The following is a 21,413-nucleotide window of genomic DNA, read 5'->3' as shown; positions in this document are numbered from 1 at the left end:
TGATGCATGTGGAATGTATTTAGCTAATTTAAACTGAAAGTTTTAAACCACCTGACCAATTCTTATACCTCTTCTGTGTAGATTGCTTGAGTACTTGTGTCTGCACACCTGCTGCAGGGCTGTCTTTAACTCTGGGCAAAAGGAGCAGCTACCCTGGGCCCAGTCATTGTTGTGGGGCCCAAAGCAGTTGCCCTTGCCAGAGAGAAAGTCCCAGCCCAGTGATGGTGGGGAGCAGGGCAGTAGAGCTAAATCTGGTGCGGACAGCAGCATCCTCAGGGTGTTGGCAGAATTATAGCACCTTACTCCACATATCTTCTCCACAAGCGAGTGGGCAGCCATGGAGACGAAGGCAGTGGGGGAAGGCAAGCAGCGCAAAGGTGGCTAGGACCGAGAAGGAGGAAGGAGGAGGGAGAAGAGGCGAGCAGCAGTGGGCACAGCATCCTTGGCATCTCCCGGAGCCTGGTGGACTCCTTCTTCAACCACCTCTCCTCTCCAAGCTCCAACATCAACAGGAGGACAGGATAACCAGGGGCCCAGAGGAGGAGGAGGAGGTAGGTAGTAGGCATCAAAAACACCTACCCACAGACAGGGACTGGGGCAGGGGGGCACAAGAGGGACTGCAGACAGGGGCGAGGCTAGGGGTATCTCACCCATTTCTCTCTCTCTCACCCCCCTCTCTTACCCCTCTCTCTCACCCCCCTCTCTCACACTCCCTCTCTCTCACCCCTCTCTCTCTTTCACCCCTCTCTCTCCCAACTCCCTTCTCTCTCACACCCCCCTCTCTCTCACTCCCTCTCTCACCCCCACTCTCTCCCCCCTCTTTCTCTCACCCCATCCCCATTTCTCTCTTATCCCCCCTTATCCCCCCTCACCCACCCCATTCCTCACTTACCCCCCTCATCCTCCCTCACCCACCCCTTTCTCTCACCCCCCTCTCTCACCCCCTCTCTCTTCCACTCCCTTTCTCTCTCTCTTAGCCCCTCCCCCTCAGGTGACAGGTGACAGCAAGTGAGTGTTACTGATCCCATCCCCCCAAGCACTGCCAGTCATCCCACTCCCCCAGCACTTCCACTGATCTCACCCCCCACCACTTCCACTGATCCCATCAACCCCTCAGCACTGCCACTGACCACACCCTCCTCCCCTTCCCCAGCATCCCCATTGATCCCCCCAGTACTGCCGCACATCCTATCCCATCCCCCCCCAGCACTGACTGCTGGACTTTTTATTTAATTTATATTATGGTGAATACAACAGGAGGAGCAGGAATATAAAAAATGGAGTGGGAACATTCCCAGGGTGACAAAAGGATGAAGAATTATGATAGGAAGAACTATCTGCTGGAGCATTAAAATTTTGAAATCCGGGGGCTGCCTAATGCCAGCCATAGGTGGCTTGACTCTCAGCCAGTTCAGCAGGAACCAGCCATGAATTGAACCATCTATGGGCAGGCTGATTGTACCTAAATCAACTGTTGTATGGCTTGGGTACAACCAGCCTGTCGGATTTTTCATGTGATTATTGCCAGTGGTTATAGCTGATAGCAATAATCACTGTGTTCCCCCAGCAAGAATGGTCCCCCCACACTCTCTCGCCGGGAGAACACTATAGCTTGGCGGGAGGGATTCCCCATCAACACTGACTGTGTATATAGGGGAAATAAGTGAATTTCATTCCTGCAGCCCACAGTTGCAGGAAAGAAAATCGCATATTTTATGACTGGCCTAAGCCAATGCAAAACTTCTCCAGTTATAAAATATCACCTTTGGGTGGACTGACACCATAAAACAATGAACAACGAAGTTGCAAATTAGTGCTTAAAAATGCTTTTTGCCATGTTAGAAAAATTCTAGTACTGATAAAAAAGCAAATATTACTTAGACAGGGAATGAGTCTCTTACTGAATACATCACATTGACATTCTCAGTGAGGCATAAATAAATAGCTGCAATAGGTTTGGGGCTCCTTGACAAAAATCTCTTGTCTCAGGTTATCGGTTATATACTAAGGTTAGCCATGCACAGACAGATAAAGATTGTTCATGATAACTACTTTTGGCCCCATTAATATAGGAGCAATATCGACTTGCTGCAGTTATACCACTACTTTAAAAAAAAAAGAGAAATCTACAGATGTGCATTATGCTCCACTGGCTTCAGAACTGAGAGATAAGTGAAGATCCATTTATTCCAATAAATGATAAAATTGACCAGAGGAAGAAAGTCTTGTGACTGGCCTCTCCTCCAGTTATGGAGTGTTACTGCAGAGAACAATCCATGGGAACTTGCAAAGCCCAAACTGCAGAGTACAGTGTATGTATACCCTTTGATACCCAGCAGTGAGCGATATTCGGTATAAAAAATAGACTTAATTTTTCTTTATTATTTATAAAACCATGGTAGAAATTGATATTTTGGAAGATAATTGTTCTGAGCAAAAATATAAATTCTGTTTAGAACACTCTTGAAACATGATCATATATTTGAACCTAACAAATTACGGTGCCATAGAAATACTTTTTTTTACTTTGCATTTATATTTCCTAATTTAACAATTTTTTAATTTTTCTACTTTCCTATCCTATTGAGGAATGCCTTTTCATTTTTCCATTTAAAGTCAATTTAGATCTTTTTTTTTTTATTATTAAAAGATACTAAATATTGAATAGATTTTTGTTTACTGCTAGAGGAAAATAGTCCCCGAGGTGAAATGCAATAGCATGCAGAACAAATGTGCTGTTATTTGTGGAGGCAGGAATGAATCCTGCAGATTGTGGCTAATTGGTCTTTGCCATGAACTGATTAAATATTTGTAGAAAGGTTTTCCACAGCAGGAATGATAGAAAGGAATTGAGGCACCACTGATTGTAGGGCAGAAATCATTGCATTTAATGTAACTTGTTGTAAGGGCTTATAATAGCAGCTCATGGAGTTTTCTAATGCCCTGGTGCAAAGAAAACAACATTATCCACTGTCTGTAATAAAGATGGAGCATGGATGAAATCAGAAATAATAATTTAATTTATCCTAAAATGTCAACTTGGAACCTATTTGTAGTAAATGTATTAACTGTATAAAATGCTATTGAACTTAGAACAAAGCTGGGTGATACAAGTTTACCTCTGGCTTTATTATTATTTCAGGTACTTATATAGTCTGTCAATTTACGCAGCGCTTTACATACATATATTATACATTCACATCAGTCCCTAACCCTCAAGGGGTGTACAATCTAAAGTCCCTAACTCACATCCATACATTACACATACTAGGGACAATTTAGACAGGAGCCAATTAACCTACCAGCATTTTTTTGGAGTGTCGCAGGAAACCGGAGTACCTGGAGGAAACCCACACAGTCACAGGGAGAACATGCAAACTCCAGGCAGGTGGTGTCAGAGTTGGGATTCAAACCAGCGACCCTAGTACTGCCAGGCGGAAGTGCTAACCATTTAGCCACTGTGCTGCCCCATCTAAAAGCTTATATACAAATTAAGCTAAGGAGATAAAAATAAAAATCTAAAATTTTTAAAATACGTAACTTTTATTATAGAAGTACATATGAATGAGGGAGGAGGCGATTAGGACTCTTGGTGCAATATTTATAGGATTCATGAATGTGGTACTGGTGTCACTGTTTGCTTGATGAAGGGGCTGCTATATGCTCTGAAATGTCGCTGTATTTTTACTGTTGTCACCAATAAATGGCTCTTAACTGAGCTTTTGATGTGCTTGTGACTATCTTTGTTCAGTAGTGATATAGGCAATTATGTTTAAATTTCTGTTAAACATAATTGCCTATGTCACTACTGTTATCTGGATACATAATACCCTTTTTGGAGACATGTTGAATTGATAACTTGTAAGTGCCGTTTTCAAACAAGACACAGGAATACCTAATATAATTTGTTTAACCAAAATTGCTTACCAATCACAAGACATGATATTTTGTCAAACTGTTTATACCAGATTTAAACCTTTAAATAAAGAAATTAAAATAAATTTAAAAAAGTTTGAAAAGTAGAGTAACTCATCGACCAATAATTTTGTTCCTGTGGCCCTAAAATGAAGAAAGATAAATCCCATAGGTCACTTTGAGTTAGTGCCCATTACAGGGGGCCATTTTGATAAAGGGACAGAAAGGCCCACTCTAACCAAGACACTTGAAATAACAGAGCATGGGTTATGTAACTCAATTGTAAAGAAGCACTCTAGACAATGTCCTGTTGTGGCAAAACACATCAGAAGGCGTGGCCAAGGAACGTACTGACACTGGCATTCTAACAGCTTGTGATGCACCCAGGAGCCTAATAGATGTGCAGTGTTATGGAGAATTATGGGTGGCTGGAGAAATGCTTGATACAACTGTGATAAATCAGCTGCAGTGTCATAGAGGTTGAATCAAATGAAGCTTGTCATATTGGTACAGACTATTGCACCATAAAAGGTAAGTGCAGGTACCAGTGGTGTTGTTTGTGATTTTAAATAAAATATATATTGTTATTTGGAGAACTGCATATCTTTTTTTTTAACATGCTGTCTGGGTACAATGTGATGTGTATGTTATGGCGGTGAATTGGAGGAAGAATAAAAATAATAGCAGGTTGATATCCCACTAAAAGAATGTGACCTGCAATAATGGTAAGGTCAAATAATTCTGGTGAGAAGTTGAAATGGTGTTGACGTTTGGCACGTTGTGAAGAATATAAAAGAATGATTTATGGATGCTGTTTAATTCAAGGGATTTTTCACAGAAATAAACGTATACTTTTTTGTCTTTTATTATTGGCTATTACTATTAGTATAATTATTATTGATTTTTACACTGTTGTTGTTTATGACACTGCATGGCCTGATTTTTCTTTTTTGACATTTGTTTTTTTTTTGTCATTCAGCCAACAGAAATACTCCATCCACACAAACAAGGTAGAGCCCTTCTGCCAGGACAACGTATTCTGACAGTGGGACCCAGCATTTTCAGAATACAGTGATCAGTGGCTGTAGCTGCTGATCAACAAAAACGTTCCAACTTCTCTAACAAAAGTTGATCTAATGATCGACATCTGTCAAACAGGGATGGCCACATTATGATTAAAATAAGGTCAGTCCTTGCTGAACTGGCTGAAGTTCGATTTGTATATTATTAAGTCCCTAAATATGACATTCTATCAGCCTCTTGCAGGCCCTCTACAGTAGATCTGAGAGCGTGAGAGGAAGGAGCAACAAAAGAAGCCAATTAGTTGTGCTGCAGTGCAAACAGCATGCTGATAGGAGCAAAGTGCAGAGCAAGGTGGTGTATTTAGGTTTTTTGCTACCCTAAGCAACACAAAAATCAGACCCCCCCGGCATAGGGAACTTGACACCGGCCAACACCAGTGACCAAACAACACCCCTGCCCCCCCACCCGAGAGAGCCTTCCACTAATACCAACCCCCCCCTCCAAATCAGAGTGAAAGACATTCACCTTCACAGCTCTGGACATACCCAGGAACTAGAGTTGGGCTCTGCATACACTATCAAGCAGCCCACAGCCTCTTTCAGATTCCACCTGGTCCCCATGCGGCATAAGTCCCTTCTTCCTGGGGGGCTGCTGCCCCCCTGAAAAATAAAATGCCGCCCTAGGCAAATGCCTTATTTGCTTTGTGGTAAATACGCCCCTGGCAACATAGGGATGAACTCATCAGTCTGCTGCTTCACCTTTGACTGGCCAGTCACAGCCTGAGAGTTGGGAGGATACTGAACTACAGCAGAGAAAAAAACGGTCTCCTGCACTCCAGTCAGGGCTGTACTACATGGTAGAGCTATGTAAGTCTTCGTTCACACAAATCCGACTTTGAAATTGTGCAACTTCACTTGAAATTGCACGATTTCAAAGTCAGATGTCAATGCAAATTCAGGAGGGACTTAGAAGACATCTGTGCAATTTCATGCACAAATGTCTATGCAAGTCACACCTGAACTTGCAAAAAGTAGCGCATGGAGTACTTTCAAAATCGGTGTGACTCGATGAAGTCGGAATCACACCTATATGACCGCTTCCATTATGGACAATAGGGTGAGACTTGTCTTGTTATTTGAAACTATCAAATTGCATGACAAGTCGCAGCGGTGTGACCGGGGACTAAGTCTCAGAAGTGGATGGACAGAAATACAACCCCTTAGGAAGGTTAAACATCATCCTTGTATATATTTCATATTGTTATGTAGTTGTTTTCTGGTGTTTAGCTTCAAATATTTATTTGTAAAAAACACAATTTTATTAAAAGTGTTCTAAAAATAATTTAGAAAAAAATAGAAAATATTAAATTATAAACCTGTAAACTTAAAAATATAAAATTGAACAAATTAATGTATGTTAAATAAATCTTTAAAGTGTTACTAAACTCATAACAGTAAAATCAGTCTGTATATGCAGTAAAGCATGCTTGTTATACTCACTGTGGAACCTAAGGGGTTAATCCTCTGCATTGTGTAAAAATGCTGTTTGATCCTGACTTCTCTGATTCTCCCCTTCTTCCAGTGTCCCCCTTTTTTCTCCTGGTAAGACATATTTTGTGGAGTCACTCTGCACATGCTCAGTTTGGTGTGTATTGCTAGAGAGGTTTTTTTTTTGGGGGGGGAGACAACATATGATCAGCACAGGGCCAATCAGTACTGTCCAGACAGAGGTCAGGTGTCCTGCATCCTTCTACAGCAGAATGAAAACACCTCCTACAAGCTTTAACATGTGCTTGGCTGGACACTGATAGAAGCCACAAGACTGCTCTAACTGCTGATGAGAAAAGGTATTTAGGAGTTTATATTTACTAAAATATTTGCACTTCCATGTTGTGTTTACTGTGGGAGACCAGATATAGTAAATGCAGGGTCCTAGGCTTAGTAACACTTTAAGGATAAAAATATTTGAAAATCAATTTTTATGTAGGTTATGAATATTTATACATTTTCATTTTTGAACAGTGTGCAGCCCTAAAGATCTGCAGTCATTGGGGAAACATAATTACATTGGCTTAGGGGGTTTATTTAGAATTGTTATACATGAGTAAGTAACAAAGTCAAAGCAGCCTTCATGCTAATCAAGTAATTAAATACACTTCTCCTTTTTGTAAAATACAGTTTGAAAAAATGGATAAGCATGCACACATACTGGCACCTAATATATATTTCATCATAAACTATCTAGCAACAAATGCATCCTCTGGTAAGTCAATGTAGAATCTACTGTTAAATCAATAGAAGATCTACTGTTTAATCAATATTAGTTCTATGGCTAAATAAAGGAACCTTTTAAAACTATAACTCAGTTCCCAGCTCACATTTTAGCAATAATAACACACTGCTATACAAATAAAAAGGTTTTGTTATATTGCTTCTAATCTCTATGAGATTTATTTGAACAAACGTCAATCATATGAATGTACTTTTCTACGTGCATATTATCATTAAGCAGTTTTGTGACTCACTGTTCATAACACACTCCCAAATAATGAGAACTGTACCAGTATGCCAGTAGTGGTCAACATTACAGGTACCTGTTGTCATTAAAAACCTTGGCCATAGATATTTGCAAATAATGTTAATCCAGTTATACTCAAATTCAGTGTTTCTCAACATTTTTTCAGTCAAGGCACAATTATGGACAATCCCGAGGCCCCTTTTACAATATGGACAGTCCCAAGCAGGGGCGGACTGACCATTTGGAAACTCGTGCACTGCCCCAGGGCCCGGGGTCAGTAGGGGGCCCCATGAGATGCCCCTGGTACCTTTTTCATAGGCTTTTTTGAGTTTGGGCAAGGACACAGGGGCCCCATGATCCCCTATTGCCCAGGGGCCCCATGAGTTGTCAGTCCGCTCCTGGTACCAAGGCACCCTTTAAAATTATGGACAGTCTTGAGGCACCCCATTCTAAAATGTGAAAAACTATTCTAATAGTTTTACATAATGTGTCAACATCCACACACATCAGACACCCAACATTAGAGGTGATTTATTCTTCCAAAGCAAATGCACTTTTGCACACTGGTACTGACTAGTATGCCAATATTTCTCTTCTCCCTCAGTTTCTATCCATCACTGAACTAATGTGACCCCAGCACTGATGGAGAGGGGCAGGGGAAGGGCTAACTAGGATACTGTGCAGGCAACCAACATCCTCCTTATCAACTGATGATGTCATTGGTTGTCAGGACGCCAGCAGCTAGAAGGTCGTAGTGGTGCACAATGAAAACCTGTGGCTTTGAGTAACTAAAAGGCAGGCTTGTTCCACCCGCTGGCTTGTATACAAGTTTTAGGCAATTTTTAGAAATTTTGCCAAGGCACCCCTGAAGAAACCTCAAGGCACCCTGGTTGAGAAAGGCTGCTCTAATTCGTGGTGCATCTGTTACTGTAGGAATTACAGAGGACAAATGCAATATGCAATCTAAAGGAACAAAATCAGGCAAAAATGTACAGCTTGGCCATTGATGGACCATTGCAAATCCCTAGTGAAGGCTGGTTGTAATTATGTTATAATGTCAAAATTACAACTACTAAGTGAATTTATAATGCTAAACTTTTGGCAAAAAAACCCTAAATACATAATTACATACTTAAAGAGATCCTACTGCTGTCTTTTTTTTTTTTAAAGCATCAACCCACAAAATAAGAGCTTTAATAAAAAACAAGAACAAAAAAATAAACAGGCAATGAATGGTTGTCTTCCACTCCTGCTCTGCTGTCTGAAAAGCAATCCACTGCAGATCACTCCTCAGAGAGTAATGCAAGTTTAAACATGCCCCTAATCTGTTACTTTGTCTGTTATAGCTGGCCACATAAAAAGCCTCTTTTTGTTTCGTTGACAAGTTGTAAATGTATGCACATGGAACAATGGGTGTTGGATTACTGTAGGAAATCATTAGCCATTTTTAAAATAATAGGCCAGTAAGTTAATAGCCAAGTAAGATATACAAATATGCTAACAAAATAATTTAATTCAGTAAGCCAATCCAACATAAGGGACGGGTCCAAGTCTCATATAAGGATAGCTGTTGACCTGTGGATACTGAGTGATTACTGGTAATGCAATGGGACAGTGCGACAGAACATCAAGAGAGATTCTACAGAAGGATTTTCCAACCCAGTAATCTGGACAACGCAGAAACTGAGGTACTAATGTGCAACATGGAAACTGGTGAATGTATCTGTAATTTATTATGATTACATTTAGTATGTCATGCATTGCTCTGCCATTGAATATATACTGTGTCATATTTTAGATTTTAAAGTTTTAAGGTATTGAAAAAAGCATGTTATTATTATTTATTATAATAATATGTTTATTGTTAGAAGCTAAAAATTATTTTACTACTTCCCTATCAGGGCAATTTTATTTTGCTAGAAAATTACTTAGAACTCCCAAACATTTTATATATATATACTGTATATATATATATATGTGTATATATACACACATACATACACTATACTATATATATATATATATATATATATATATATATATTAGCAGAGGCCCTAGAGAATAAAATTATGGGTTTTGCAATTTGTTGTGCCACACTGTATTTGCACAGCGGTTTTTCAAAAGCATATTTGTTGGAAATATACAATTTAATGAACTTTAGTGTGCACAAGCACAGTATAACATCCATTTTTTTGGTAAAATATAAAAGATGCAAAGTAAATAGATACCTAACATATCATGCTTTGAAACTGTGAATGCTGGTAGAACGGTGCCAGATTATGGTACCTGAAAATCTTCATTGGCTACGCTTTAAAAGCCTTTAGAGGTTCCTAGTTTAGCGTTACACAGGAGGACTGGTTTTAGAATGATCTCTGCTCTGCCCTTAAAGTTTTACTAAAGTCATTTTTTTTTTCAATTAAAATAACAAACATGTTATACTCACCTGCTCTGTGCAGTGGTATCGCACAGAGTGGCCCTGATCTTCCTCTTCTTGGGTCCCCCGCTGGTGATCATGGCTCCTCCTCTTCTTTATGGCTTGCTATGGGGACAAAAACTGTGTGTTGGCTCCCTACCTGTGTGTCTACGGAGCCGTGCTCCATAGACACACACAGTGGGACTTAGCCCCGCCCCTCACTTCTTCTTCACTGCACGTGATTGACAGCAGCAAGAGCCAATGGCTCCTGCTGCTGTTCGAGTCCCTGTGTGAAGAGGAAGCGAGGGGAGAAGTGATGCACAGCTCTGATCTCTTCTCCCCTCTCTTCCCCTTCACTCAGGGAAGGGCAAACACAGGGAACTTAAAAATGTTTTTTTACCTTAATGCAAACAATGCATTAAGTTAAAATACTCTTTTTAGGTTTAGTATTACTTTAAAAGCCAAGCCACCAAGATCAATGTGATCAGAAGCTTTCCCAAACCGAAAATGGCTTTGTTTACATCCAATGAAACTGAAGTGACCAAATACTCGTTACTTCCGGTTTCAAATACCATAGAGATTATTGGGGACTTACTCACAAGAACATCAATAGATCAGACATGTACAGAAAGTGCCACTGCTCGATTTAGCAGCATGCGTACTGACTTCATGATTAGGCGCCTCCCAATGTGTTTCGTGGCAATCCGCATCTTCAGGAGACCCATTTAACAAGTACCGTATTGACATTGGGACTCTTATGAACTATTCACTATTTACTTATTATGTTTGAATGGTTTTGGCACATTTTTATGAATTTTTAAATGAATTTTTTGCAATGCACTGGCACTATGTTATAATTTATTATGTATTTGGCACTGAATAACATACATGAATTGTTTTTATTTATTGAACATGAGCACTTGATTTTATTTTATTTTTGCATTTGCACATATATTTTGTGCACTTTGTTGTTAATGTTGTTTTAAGGGACTGTGCGCCCATTATTACATAATTTGTGTATATTTAGAATTCAAATATTGTGGTTGCAGCAGTCCTATATGACTAATGTTTGTGGGCATGGAGCGCAGGTTGTTCTCCTTTCTATTTATCTTGGAATAACTAGCCCCTGTACTTTAAAGTTAAAGATAGTGGGAGTTGTTGAATAGCTTTGCAAAATGCAATGAACAGGGCTGAGTCCACTCAGCCCATAAAATGCTTTGTGTTGTTAATAAGAAATGAAATGTTGAGTGCATTTTCTGGCAGGTCAATGTTTATCAAGGTCAACTGGTGCCCAGTGCGAAGATGGGAAACTGCGCCCCCCTCCCCATTGCTTGGATGCAGCCTTCTTCCACCCCCCAGCACACAAAGCTCACCCCTCTTCCCACCACCCCACTACAGAGTTCTGCCCACCTTCTAGCTCCCCCTAATACGCAGAGCTCACCCCACCTCCTAGCACCCCCAGTACAAAGAGCTCTCACCAACTCCTAGCACCTCCAATACACAGAGCTCCCCCACCTTCTAGCAGCTCCCAATACACAGAGCTACCCCCACCTCCTACCACCTCCCAAAACAGAGCTCCCCCCACCTCCTAGCTCCCAATACACAAATCTCCCCCTACTTCTTAGTCCCCCAATACACAGAGCACCCACCACCTCCTAGCACCCCCAATACACAGAGTTTCCCCCACCTCCTAGCACCCTCTGTACACAGAGCTCCCCCAACCTCCTAGCACCCCCAATACACAAAGGTCCCTCCACCTCCCAGCACCCCAAATACACAGAGATCCCTACACCTCCCAGCACCTCCAATACAGAGAGCTGTCCTCCACCTCCCAGCACCTCCAATACACATAGCTCTCCTCCATCTCCTAGCCCCCATATACACAGAGCTCTCCTCCACCTCATAGTCCCCTATACACAGAGATCACCTTCAGCTCCTTGCCCCCCCTATACACAGAGCTCCTGCCTCCTCCTGTGGCCTCCCAGTTCACACAGCTCCCCCCTCCTCCAGTGGCCTCCAAATACACAGAGCTCCCCCCTCCTCCTGTGGCCTCTCAGTATACACAGTTACCCCCTCCTCCAGTGGCCTCCAAATACACAGAGCTCCCCCCTCCTCCCATGGCCGCTCAGTACACAGAGCACCCCCCTCCTTTGGCTGTCCAGAACACAGAGCTTCACTTGTGTCCTCCCAGTACATAGAGCTTTTCCTGCAGCCGCCTAATACACAGAGCTCCCCCCTCTTCCTGCAGGTGTCAAGTACACAGAGATTCTTCTGCAGCCACCCAGAACACAAAGCTCCTCTTGCAGCCTCTAAGAACACAGAGCTCCTCCTGCAGTCGCCCAGTACACAGAGCTCCCCCCTCCTCCTGTGGCCACCCAGTACACAGAGCTCCTCTTGCGGCCACCCAGTACAGAGAGCTCCTCCCTCTTCATGTGGCCACCCAGTACAGAGAGCTCCTCCCTCCTCCCACTGCTGCCCACTACAGCCCCACTGTGTGCTTGAAGCCTAGCCTCCTGGCAGCTGCTCCTCTTGAACTGAGGAGGTGCTGTCACTTGAGGCATGATGTGTCATATGTAAACACAGATTGGCACAAGACATTAGCCAGGAGGATTAGCCCCAGAGGTGGCGGTACACAGGACAGAGAAAAAACCTGCTGACAGGAGTGACACTGCAGGTACTCCTGTCTGTCATTGAGAGGCAGAGAGAGGGGAGCTCACAGTGCATCCCCTCCACATACAGCCAGCGCCCGGCCCCTTCTGCCCCTGCCTTGTCCTGGTTCTGCTTGCAGGGCATTTAATGGGAAAATGTGCATGTATTGCAGAGATGTACTGAATATGTTTTCATTTTGCTTTAAAATATGTTTTCATCCATTTCAGCCTTTAAAGTTATTGCAGCTTAATATGTGGATCATACGGACACCCGTTGCCAATTTTCCCCTAATATTGCATGGTTTCAACATTATATTTTTTTGTCTATGTACAATATTTGCTATTCTATACTTGACAAAGGAAAACACAAACAGAGCCAACCTCACAGTGTTAACACAGGACAATGTGTATGCTGAAAATACAATTTATTACTATAAATCTATGTGTTGGTTCTGATTCTTTCTGCAGCTAAATATGGATATCCACAGCATTACCCAATAATAAAACATCCAGCAACAAGTGAAACCAATTGTTAAGCTACTAAAAAATTCCAGCAAGCTTTTAATTGGACTGGTGACTGTGTGAAGCGTCTTATTATTTTTTAAATTATTTTTCCATTATCTCTTTGTGAGAACAAGCAAGAATGCTGCCATGGTCCTGCTTGGAACAGATGTGCATTAGAGCCACACATTCTCAGAAAATAAGATCACCAACACAAGGTATGGGGGTGATTAGTGCATTGCTGCAATGCATGGAAAAAATGTACAGAGCAGATAGGCTGTATGCACCTCAAGGCTTCTCCTTCAGTTTTGACTAGACTATGCATATAATCTGCTTGGTATAAATGTGAAACCAACAAATAATGTTTACTACACAGGTCATTATTGAGCCCAGGTCCATTCTGACATTTCTCTCATACATGTAAAAATCAGCATTTTTGTAATTACTTAGAGCCCCCAAACATTATACATTTTCTAAAAACAATCATGGTTTTTTATGCCACATGAAATTTGTGCAGCAGTTTATCAAATGCACATTTTCAGGAAAAAATACACTTTAATGAATTTCAGTGCATGTAAACACAATATAATGCACATATATAATATCAAAACATAACATAACATATGATAACACATTTTTGTTAAAATACACTATATTGCCAAAAGTATTGGGATGCCTGTCTTTACATGCACATGAACTTTACTGGCATCCCAGTCTTAGTTCAAAGGGTTCAATATTGAGTTGGTCCAATATTGAGTTGGTATAACAGCTTCAACTCTTCTGGGAAGGCTGTCCACAAGGTTTAGAAGTGTGTCTATGGGAATGTTTGACCATTTTTCCAGAAGCACATTTGTGAGGTTAGGCACTGATGTCAGACGAGAAGGCCTGGCTCGCAGTCTCTGGTCTAACTCATCCCAAAGGTGTTCTATCAGTTTGAGGTCAGGACTCTGTGCAGGCCAGTCAAGTTCCTCCACCCCAAACTCACTCATCTATGTCTTTATGGACCACTGGTGTGCAGTCATGTTGGAACAAGAAAGGGCCATCCCCAACCTGTTCCCACAAAGTTGAGAGCATGAAATTGTCCAAAATGTCTTGGTGTGCTGACACCTTAAGAGTTCCCTTCACTAGAACTAAGGGGCCAAGTCCAATCCCTGAAAAACAAGCCCACACCATAATCCCCCCTCCACCAAACCTGGCACAATGCAGTCACGCAAGTCCTGTTCTCCTGGCAACCACCAAACCCAGACAAGTCCATCAGATTGCCAGACAGAGAAGCGTGATTCATCACTCCAGAGAACACGTCTCCACTGCTCTAGAGTCCAGTAATGGCATGCTTTACACCACTGCATCTGAAGCTTTGCATTGCACTTGGTGATGTTAGGCTTGGATGCAGCTGCTCGGCCACGGAAACCTATTCTATGAAGCTCTCTACGCACTGTTGTTGTGCTAATCTGAAGGCCACCTGAAGTTTTGAGGTCTTTAGCTGTTGACTCTGCAGACAGTTGGCGACATCTGCGCACTGTGCATTTCAGCATGCTCTGACCTTGCTCTGTCATTTCAAATGGCCTACCACTTCGTGGCTGAGATGCTGTTGTTTCCAGTTGCTTCTACTTTGTAATAATGCCACTAACAATTGACTGTGGAATATTTAGTAGCAAGGAAATTTCATGGATGGGCTTATTTCACAGGTGGCAACCTATCATGGTACCACACTTGAATGAACTGAGCTCCTGAGAGCAACCCATTCTTTCACAAATGTTTGTAGAAGCAGTTTGCATGTCTAGGTGCTTGATTTTATACACCTGTGGCCATGGAGGTGGTTAGAACACCTGAATCCAATGATAAAATACGTATTGAAAATATAGCGTATATCAGATGATGTTATGCTGAGTAAATACCCAAAATGTCATGCTTTAAAAGTTGCCTATGGAATGATGACAAACTATGGACTTCAAAAACCTCCATAGGCACTTTAAGACACTTTAAAAGCCTTTACAGGTTACCAGAAGAGAAGAAGAGACACCGCTCTCACCACCTGTGCATTCCCATGTTTAGAGGATGGCCCCAGCTGTCATGCCAGCCACGCCTTTTGATATGTTTTGCCCCACCCACTGGGGGCTTGATCACAGAGGACTCCTCTGTGATCAAACTCTGGTGGGTGGGGCGAAACGCTTCAGAAGCGTGGCCTGCGTGACAGCCGAGGCCATCTTCTACACACGGGAATGCACAGGTGGTGAGAACTGTGTCTCTTCTTCTCTTCCTATGCAAGCAACTGGACTGAGACTTGAACACCGCTCCCCTGTATTTGCCTGCAAGGTGATTTCTCCGACACTCAACTTCTGAGCGACGCCACGAGGTCTCATGCTTCAGTGCTGTACAGGTTACCAGTTTAGAATTAAACAGGAGATCTGGCACTAGAATTATTGCTCTCGGTTCGCGGTGAAACCTCACATGTATGGTGCGATCACAGTTTACATATGTGTGCAGGACCTCTGTATGTGTCTGCATTTGTGCATGAGCACTGTGAAATGGGGGAGCTTTAACATTTTTTAAAATGTTATTTTATTTAAATTTATTTGTTGTTGGATTAACATTATCACAAGGGATGAACAGCATCTTTTGTAATAGAATGAGCAGTGACAGGTACTCTTTACTGAGAGATCTGGGGTCTATTAAAACCCAGATCTCTCCTCTGCCCTCACAAGTATCTGATCAAATAAAAATTGGTTTAATCAAATGCTTTACAATTAGAACTTCTGCAAGTTCTAATTTGTCAGGTCTTACTAAGGACTTTGGGGGCATGGTGTAGTGTTATCAAGTATAAAAGGCATCGTATGCCATTATACCTCTGATTTTATATTATTTTTGCTGCTCTTTTGTTGATTATACAGATTTCATGTGAAAGAGGATTATCCCCTGAGTCTGTACCATGATGAACCACCTGCTTTAATTTAGTCCCACTACTAGGAAAAGTCTTGCGGCAATAATAAAGGTTGAGAGCTCAATGCAAATTTTTACTTGTAATCTATGCTAACAAGGGACAAAGACTTATTCAGGGGATAATCATCTAAGATTTGGGTGATATAAATATTATATGGCAAAAGCCTGCTAAGGCAGCTGCGCATTATATTGGCCTATGGGCTGTTATTATTTTTGTGGCTAATTTGAAAATTTTGTATATGAGCTGTGGTTATCATTGCCTCTTTTATATGTGTGTGGGGTGAAGGGTATCATTTATTATTTCTGCACATACAGTTTGTAATTTTGATAATTATTTGATAATAATAAATTAATTTTTGTATGTTACAATACTGAGTAGAAGCTACACGAGTCTTTTTAGAGGTAACAGCTTTATGTGACTGCAGTGTCTCTGCTACTGTTTGCTGCTTTTTATGCATATAGTATTTTGGTTACACAGACCACACCGATCATGGCAAACTGGCATACTCTTAAATAATCTCTAAATTGTTTCTAATTACATTTTTAAAGCAAGCTTACCATTTACCTATTTAGGCTTGAAGGTTTGATCTGTGATGTGTAAAAACTGTGATAACATATGTCACAACTCCATCCAGCATGGCACCATATTACATAGTCTGCACACTACTGAATATTCAGTATCATGGATTATCCAGGATAAATCGGATTATTGGGCAAAGTGATAGAAAAGAAAGTATAAGAAACTCATTTAAATTAATTTAGCAAGCATTCCTGAATGGTATCACTCTTGATTCTAGCATTCTTTTCTATCACCACTTAGATGGCATTATAATAATAAAAATCCAAAAAGTAACCTTATATTGTTCTCAAGTATTTCCAATTATTATTGTTAATGTATAAAAAATTTTCAGAATGTATGAAAAAAAAGAACACAATAGAGTAAGATGCATTGCCATGTCACTAAAATGAATAATGATATATTGCAATGCATTCAAGTGTACTTCTCCATCTACTGCTCCAAATTGAATTCCAGTAGTAGAGAATATAAGTAGTATATGTAAGCTATGCAGTGTATTAGCATATAGATTACGGGTTTTAAACTTAAAATAATGTTTATCATGACCTGCAGGCTGCATGATTTGCAATCAACCATTACTATATATACATTATCACGTGTTCTTATTTTTCTTCAGTTCCAGAGTATATTAGTAATAGGAAACTAAAATGCATTTAGCTCTTGTATATTAAGTCAGTCACCCTTCAATTGAGATTAAAATCCTTCCTATTTTCCAACATTTTCTTTCCATTGCAGTGTGATACTATGATTACTATCACACTGCAATGGAAAGAAAATGTTGGAAATTAGGAAGTTAACTTTGTAGTAGCTAATAGTCTATTTACAAAACACAGCAGTACCTGCCACTTTTCTTTTTCTGATCTTCACCCTTCTTTCCCTCCTTCTTTTCATTTTGTTCTCCTTTTTGTTTCTTATTTGCAGCATTCCTGGTTCTGTTTCTGTTAGCGCCTCTCTTGTTGGTTCTGTAGTCTTCATGCTCATCCTCCTCATCATCTTCATTATCATTACCTCTTGGTTTACGCCTGGCTCTGGTCCTTCTGTTTCCTCTTACTGCCTCATCCTCACTATTATCTTCACTGTCATCTCTCCTCTTGTTTTGAGATTGCTGTCTGCCACCTGGTTTTCTTTTTGTGTTTTCTTCCTCTTCTTCTTCTTCATCTGCAAGGTTGAATTTCATCATTAATTATTGCTGTTAAAGCTTCAGATATAAATGTTTCCTCATTAGCAGCATCAAACATTTTTGTAAATGCTCTTTTATTTAGTGTAGGTTTTTAGTGTGAACAATTGATCACCAGTGATGGATGAATTAACAACAGAATTAGATGATTTACCTGCCTGACTTGCTGTTTTATGGTTAAAGGAACTTCAACTGAAGGACATTTTTATGGACAAATAATGCAAGACTAATGTTAGATGTGGGCACAGACACAACATGGCTCCTAAAGGGCTTTCATTAATTTCAAAACAGTCCATGCATTCTACAGTAACCAAGGGCTATATAGTAGCCAGCGTGTCCTTCATCCTAAATAGCAGCAAGAAAAAGACACAACAAAAAAAAAACTAAAACAATAGCCTTTGTCCTTGGATCCTAACTTCTGGCATATTCATCTAAAGCCCTGTATACACGATCAGAATATCGAACGAAAATCGTTCTGATCGTTAGTACACAGCAATCCTTCGAAGAAAATTGAAGGGACAATAAAATTTTTTTTCATATGATCCTGGATCGTGCAATTTTCATTTAACCAGTACAGCAGTCATCTGAAAATACAATACAAATACAATGATAATTACAAAAAACCTCCTGCGCTCACAAGGACTCCTACCCTATAACCATAAGCTGCTGACACTAAGCTTATACCCAAAATAAGTGAATAAACAGTGCAAAAATTATGAGTGCAGTGCTAATTAGTATCTAATAGAACCGTAATACAATATATACTCAATCCCCAAAAAAATCCAATATACTCAATACATATACAGTGTCATGCATGTATTCCCTCATGGGGAATATCTCGTGCAAAAACGTGAAAAAGAAGTAATATATACTATAATAACATATATACTAATAATAAACAGTGCCACACAAAAAGTGCACAAAGGAATAAACGATAGCTCAAATACGAGAAAAGTCCAAAGTTAATAATAATAATACTGATGATGCTGTGATTAATGATGAACTTCACACTCCACTCTTCATGCAAAATTATGTGCAGTGTACGTGATTCACACGTGACAATCCTTAACAGCCAAAATGCCCCCTCACCTCCTTCCTTAGACCCCAAGGGGCCAGCACGCTTTCAGGATCACACGATCCTATCAGTATGGATCACTCTCTAGAAAATATCTTCCTCCTCCAGCATCCACCAGTTTAGCAGCCAGCTCCTCCCAGGGTCATAGTAAGACACAAGCAGAGACCCTCCATAGTGCAACCAGTAATTTTATTGGTAATAGGTATAAAAAGTAGATTTCCACTCACAAAACGATGAATCTTCCAGCCTCCTACCACATGCTATGGGTGTACTGCATGGGTAATACACAGGGTGTTCCAATATGGCCCCCACGCCGGAAATGACGTCACCGCGATTACCGGAAGCTCCTCCCCACGTACCGACTAGTTGCGTCACGCCCACTTCGTGACTTCATCAGGGTAAATTCCTTTGTTTACCCTATTTAGTTAGACACAATGCCGCTAAATGTCACAAACAGGTGTCTCACCATAACACCTGCTAAATGATACTGTTTTTCTATTATAATTTTTTAGCAGCATTGATTAGTAAATTAAACAGTTTCTGCAAACAGCAAATACAGCTTTCTAGGCTAAATATCTTTGTTGGATTTGCTTGAGCAGTGTCCCTGAATGTAAAAAACAAGGTAATATTTATACAATATAAAGTGTCAGTCAAATATTTGGTGAAGCTGTATATATACTTAAACTCTATGGTCATATCCTGATTTCCTTCAGATTTTTCCTCTCCCTCTTTTTAATAACATGCCAAGCAGCTTTATTTCCCCAGATACTCTTTGTGTTTAATCTTAATATCCCACCTACTCATTTCAGCAAACTATGTGATAAAGTCTCCAAACTGTAAAACTTAAGAAAGAAGAGAATTATCTTCACAGAACTTCTAAGGGAAAACCATCAGACAGCAATTCTCATAGCTGTAACTCAACTTTGTATCATCAAATGCCCTTTGTAGTCTCCTACAGGATGTTTCAAGTACTCAACAATCAAGAACTGCCTAAAGGTTGTGTGAAGATATCTAGAGCTTAGATGACCCATTCAGCATGTGAAATATAATCTATTGTCGCAATACAGGAAAAATTGTTGCAATAAGGAAAAAGAATGGAAATTAGTAAAATTGGAATTACTGGAGAACTACTTTATCAGTTTCTTTTATTTAGGTTTTAAAAGTGTCCACAATTTACCATGATACAGGCTGTGATTATTAAATATATGCTTGGAGCCATGTGTTATTCATTATTTATAAAAAAAACTAAAGCCTTTTAAAAAATTATAAAAGGATCATTTAAATACATGATGAAGGGAAAGTGGTATTGACCCCAGCCATGGTACCTCTCTTACATAGTTATTGGCTCTGTTTCTGACAATTTGAGAATTTGGAGTGTTTCTTTCCAACATTGTGTGCTACCACTCACCCGGTTGTTTTCTTCACAATGTAAAATACATAAGACATTCAGCAATTTATCCTCATTAAATGTGAGAAGGTGTGTAGACCAGGGAATATATGAACACGGAACTGACTATTAGAGTTCCTTAGAGAATTAGGTAACCGTTAGGGGACTTAACTCCCAAGCAGCTACTGACCTTTTAACATGAAATAATCCTAACCTATATAGTTGTGGCTCAGGGCCAACAAAGCTTTTTAATTTTTTAATTCTCCCAGGCATAAAGCAGCAACTTGCTTTCAATGCTGCTATAAAGCTCTTTCGCTCTTCCACCTCCCCCTAGGTATTCATATCAGTCATTTCTATTGACATCTAATTCAACCTATTCCTTCCCAATCTATATGATGCATAGCAGCCACATTTCTGGCCTGATAATGTGCCCTTTCCCTCCTCCTTCTTCTCCATGGATGTGCATGTCTGCCATCATGCCATTACATTTAGTAAATCACCTTTATTAAAACAAAAAAAGGTTTGCCAGGCCTAAAGTGAGAGACAGTGGTCCTGCATGCCAATGTAGTACACTATTTTATATAGTCTAGTTTATTCTGTGTATCTAAGAAACAATCCAGGCCTTTTTTAAAGCAATCCACTGAGCTGGCCAGATCCAACTCTTGATGGAGTCTATTCCACATTTTCACAGCTCTCACTGTGAAGAAACCTTTCCGTAATTGGAGCTTACATTTCTTTTCCTCCAGACACAAAGAGTGCCCCCTTGTCCTCTGTGATGACCTCAGGGTGAATAGCTCTTGTCTGTGACTTTTTGTATTTTGTATTTATATATTTTTTATATTATTATGGTAAAGCTGTCTTTGCTGTATTGAAGAAAACATGAACGGATATGACATTGAAAGCTATTCCATTTAAAGAGAAGCAAGTTGAGAACTACCGTATTTTTCGTTCCATAAGACGAACTCCCCCAAAAATGGGGGGAAATGTTTGTGCGTCTTATGGAGCAAATATGGAGCGGTCGGACCAGTATTCCCCCCATCGCCGCCATGTTAGAATACCGGGCCGTCCGCTCGGCTCTTCTGTGCAGCAGAACCTGCTCCTCGGTCCTACCTGTTCCTCAGTCCAGTGGTGACCTCACCACCTCTGATTTCACCAGCCGTCTTCTCTCCCTGGTGTCAGCATCTTTAGTGTTGGCACCCAGCTGTGACAGCGTGCGGCTTCACAGCCGGGTGCCCACTGT

General features: G+C 40.6%; 1 protein-coding gene across 1 annotated transcript in view; it reads right to left on the bottom strand.

Annotated features, from left to right (window-relative positions):
* Positions 1-17,711, bottom strand: part of LOC149466427 (transmembrane channel-like protein 2) — a 146,103-nt gene extending 128,392 nt beyond the window's left edge. Inside the window, exon 1 of the mRNA XM_089672548.1 lies at positions 17,374-17,711. Coding sequence (XP_089528674.1) covers positions 17,374-17,711 — 338 coding nt within the window. The remainder of the gene's footprint in view (positions 1-17,373) is intronic.
* Between the last annotated feature and the right edge of the window lie 3,702 nt (positions 17,712-21,413).

The sequence above is a fragment of the Staurois parvus genome, unplaced genomic scaffold (genome assembly GCF_062004578.1).
Source record: "Staurois parvus isolate SC_StPar_1 unplaced genomic scaffold, SC_StPar_1.0 ptg000130l, whole genome shotgun sequence".
NCBI classification, from domain to species: Eukaryota; Metazoa; Chordata; class Amphibia; order Anura; family Ranidae; genus Staurois; species Staurois parvus.
Note: the sequence above shows the minus strand (reverse complement) of the source record. Positions and strands in the feature narration are given on the sequence as shown.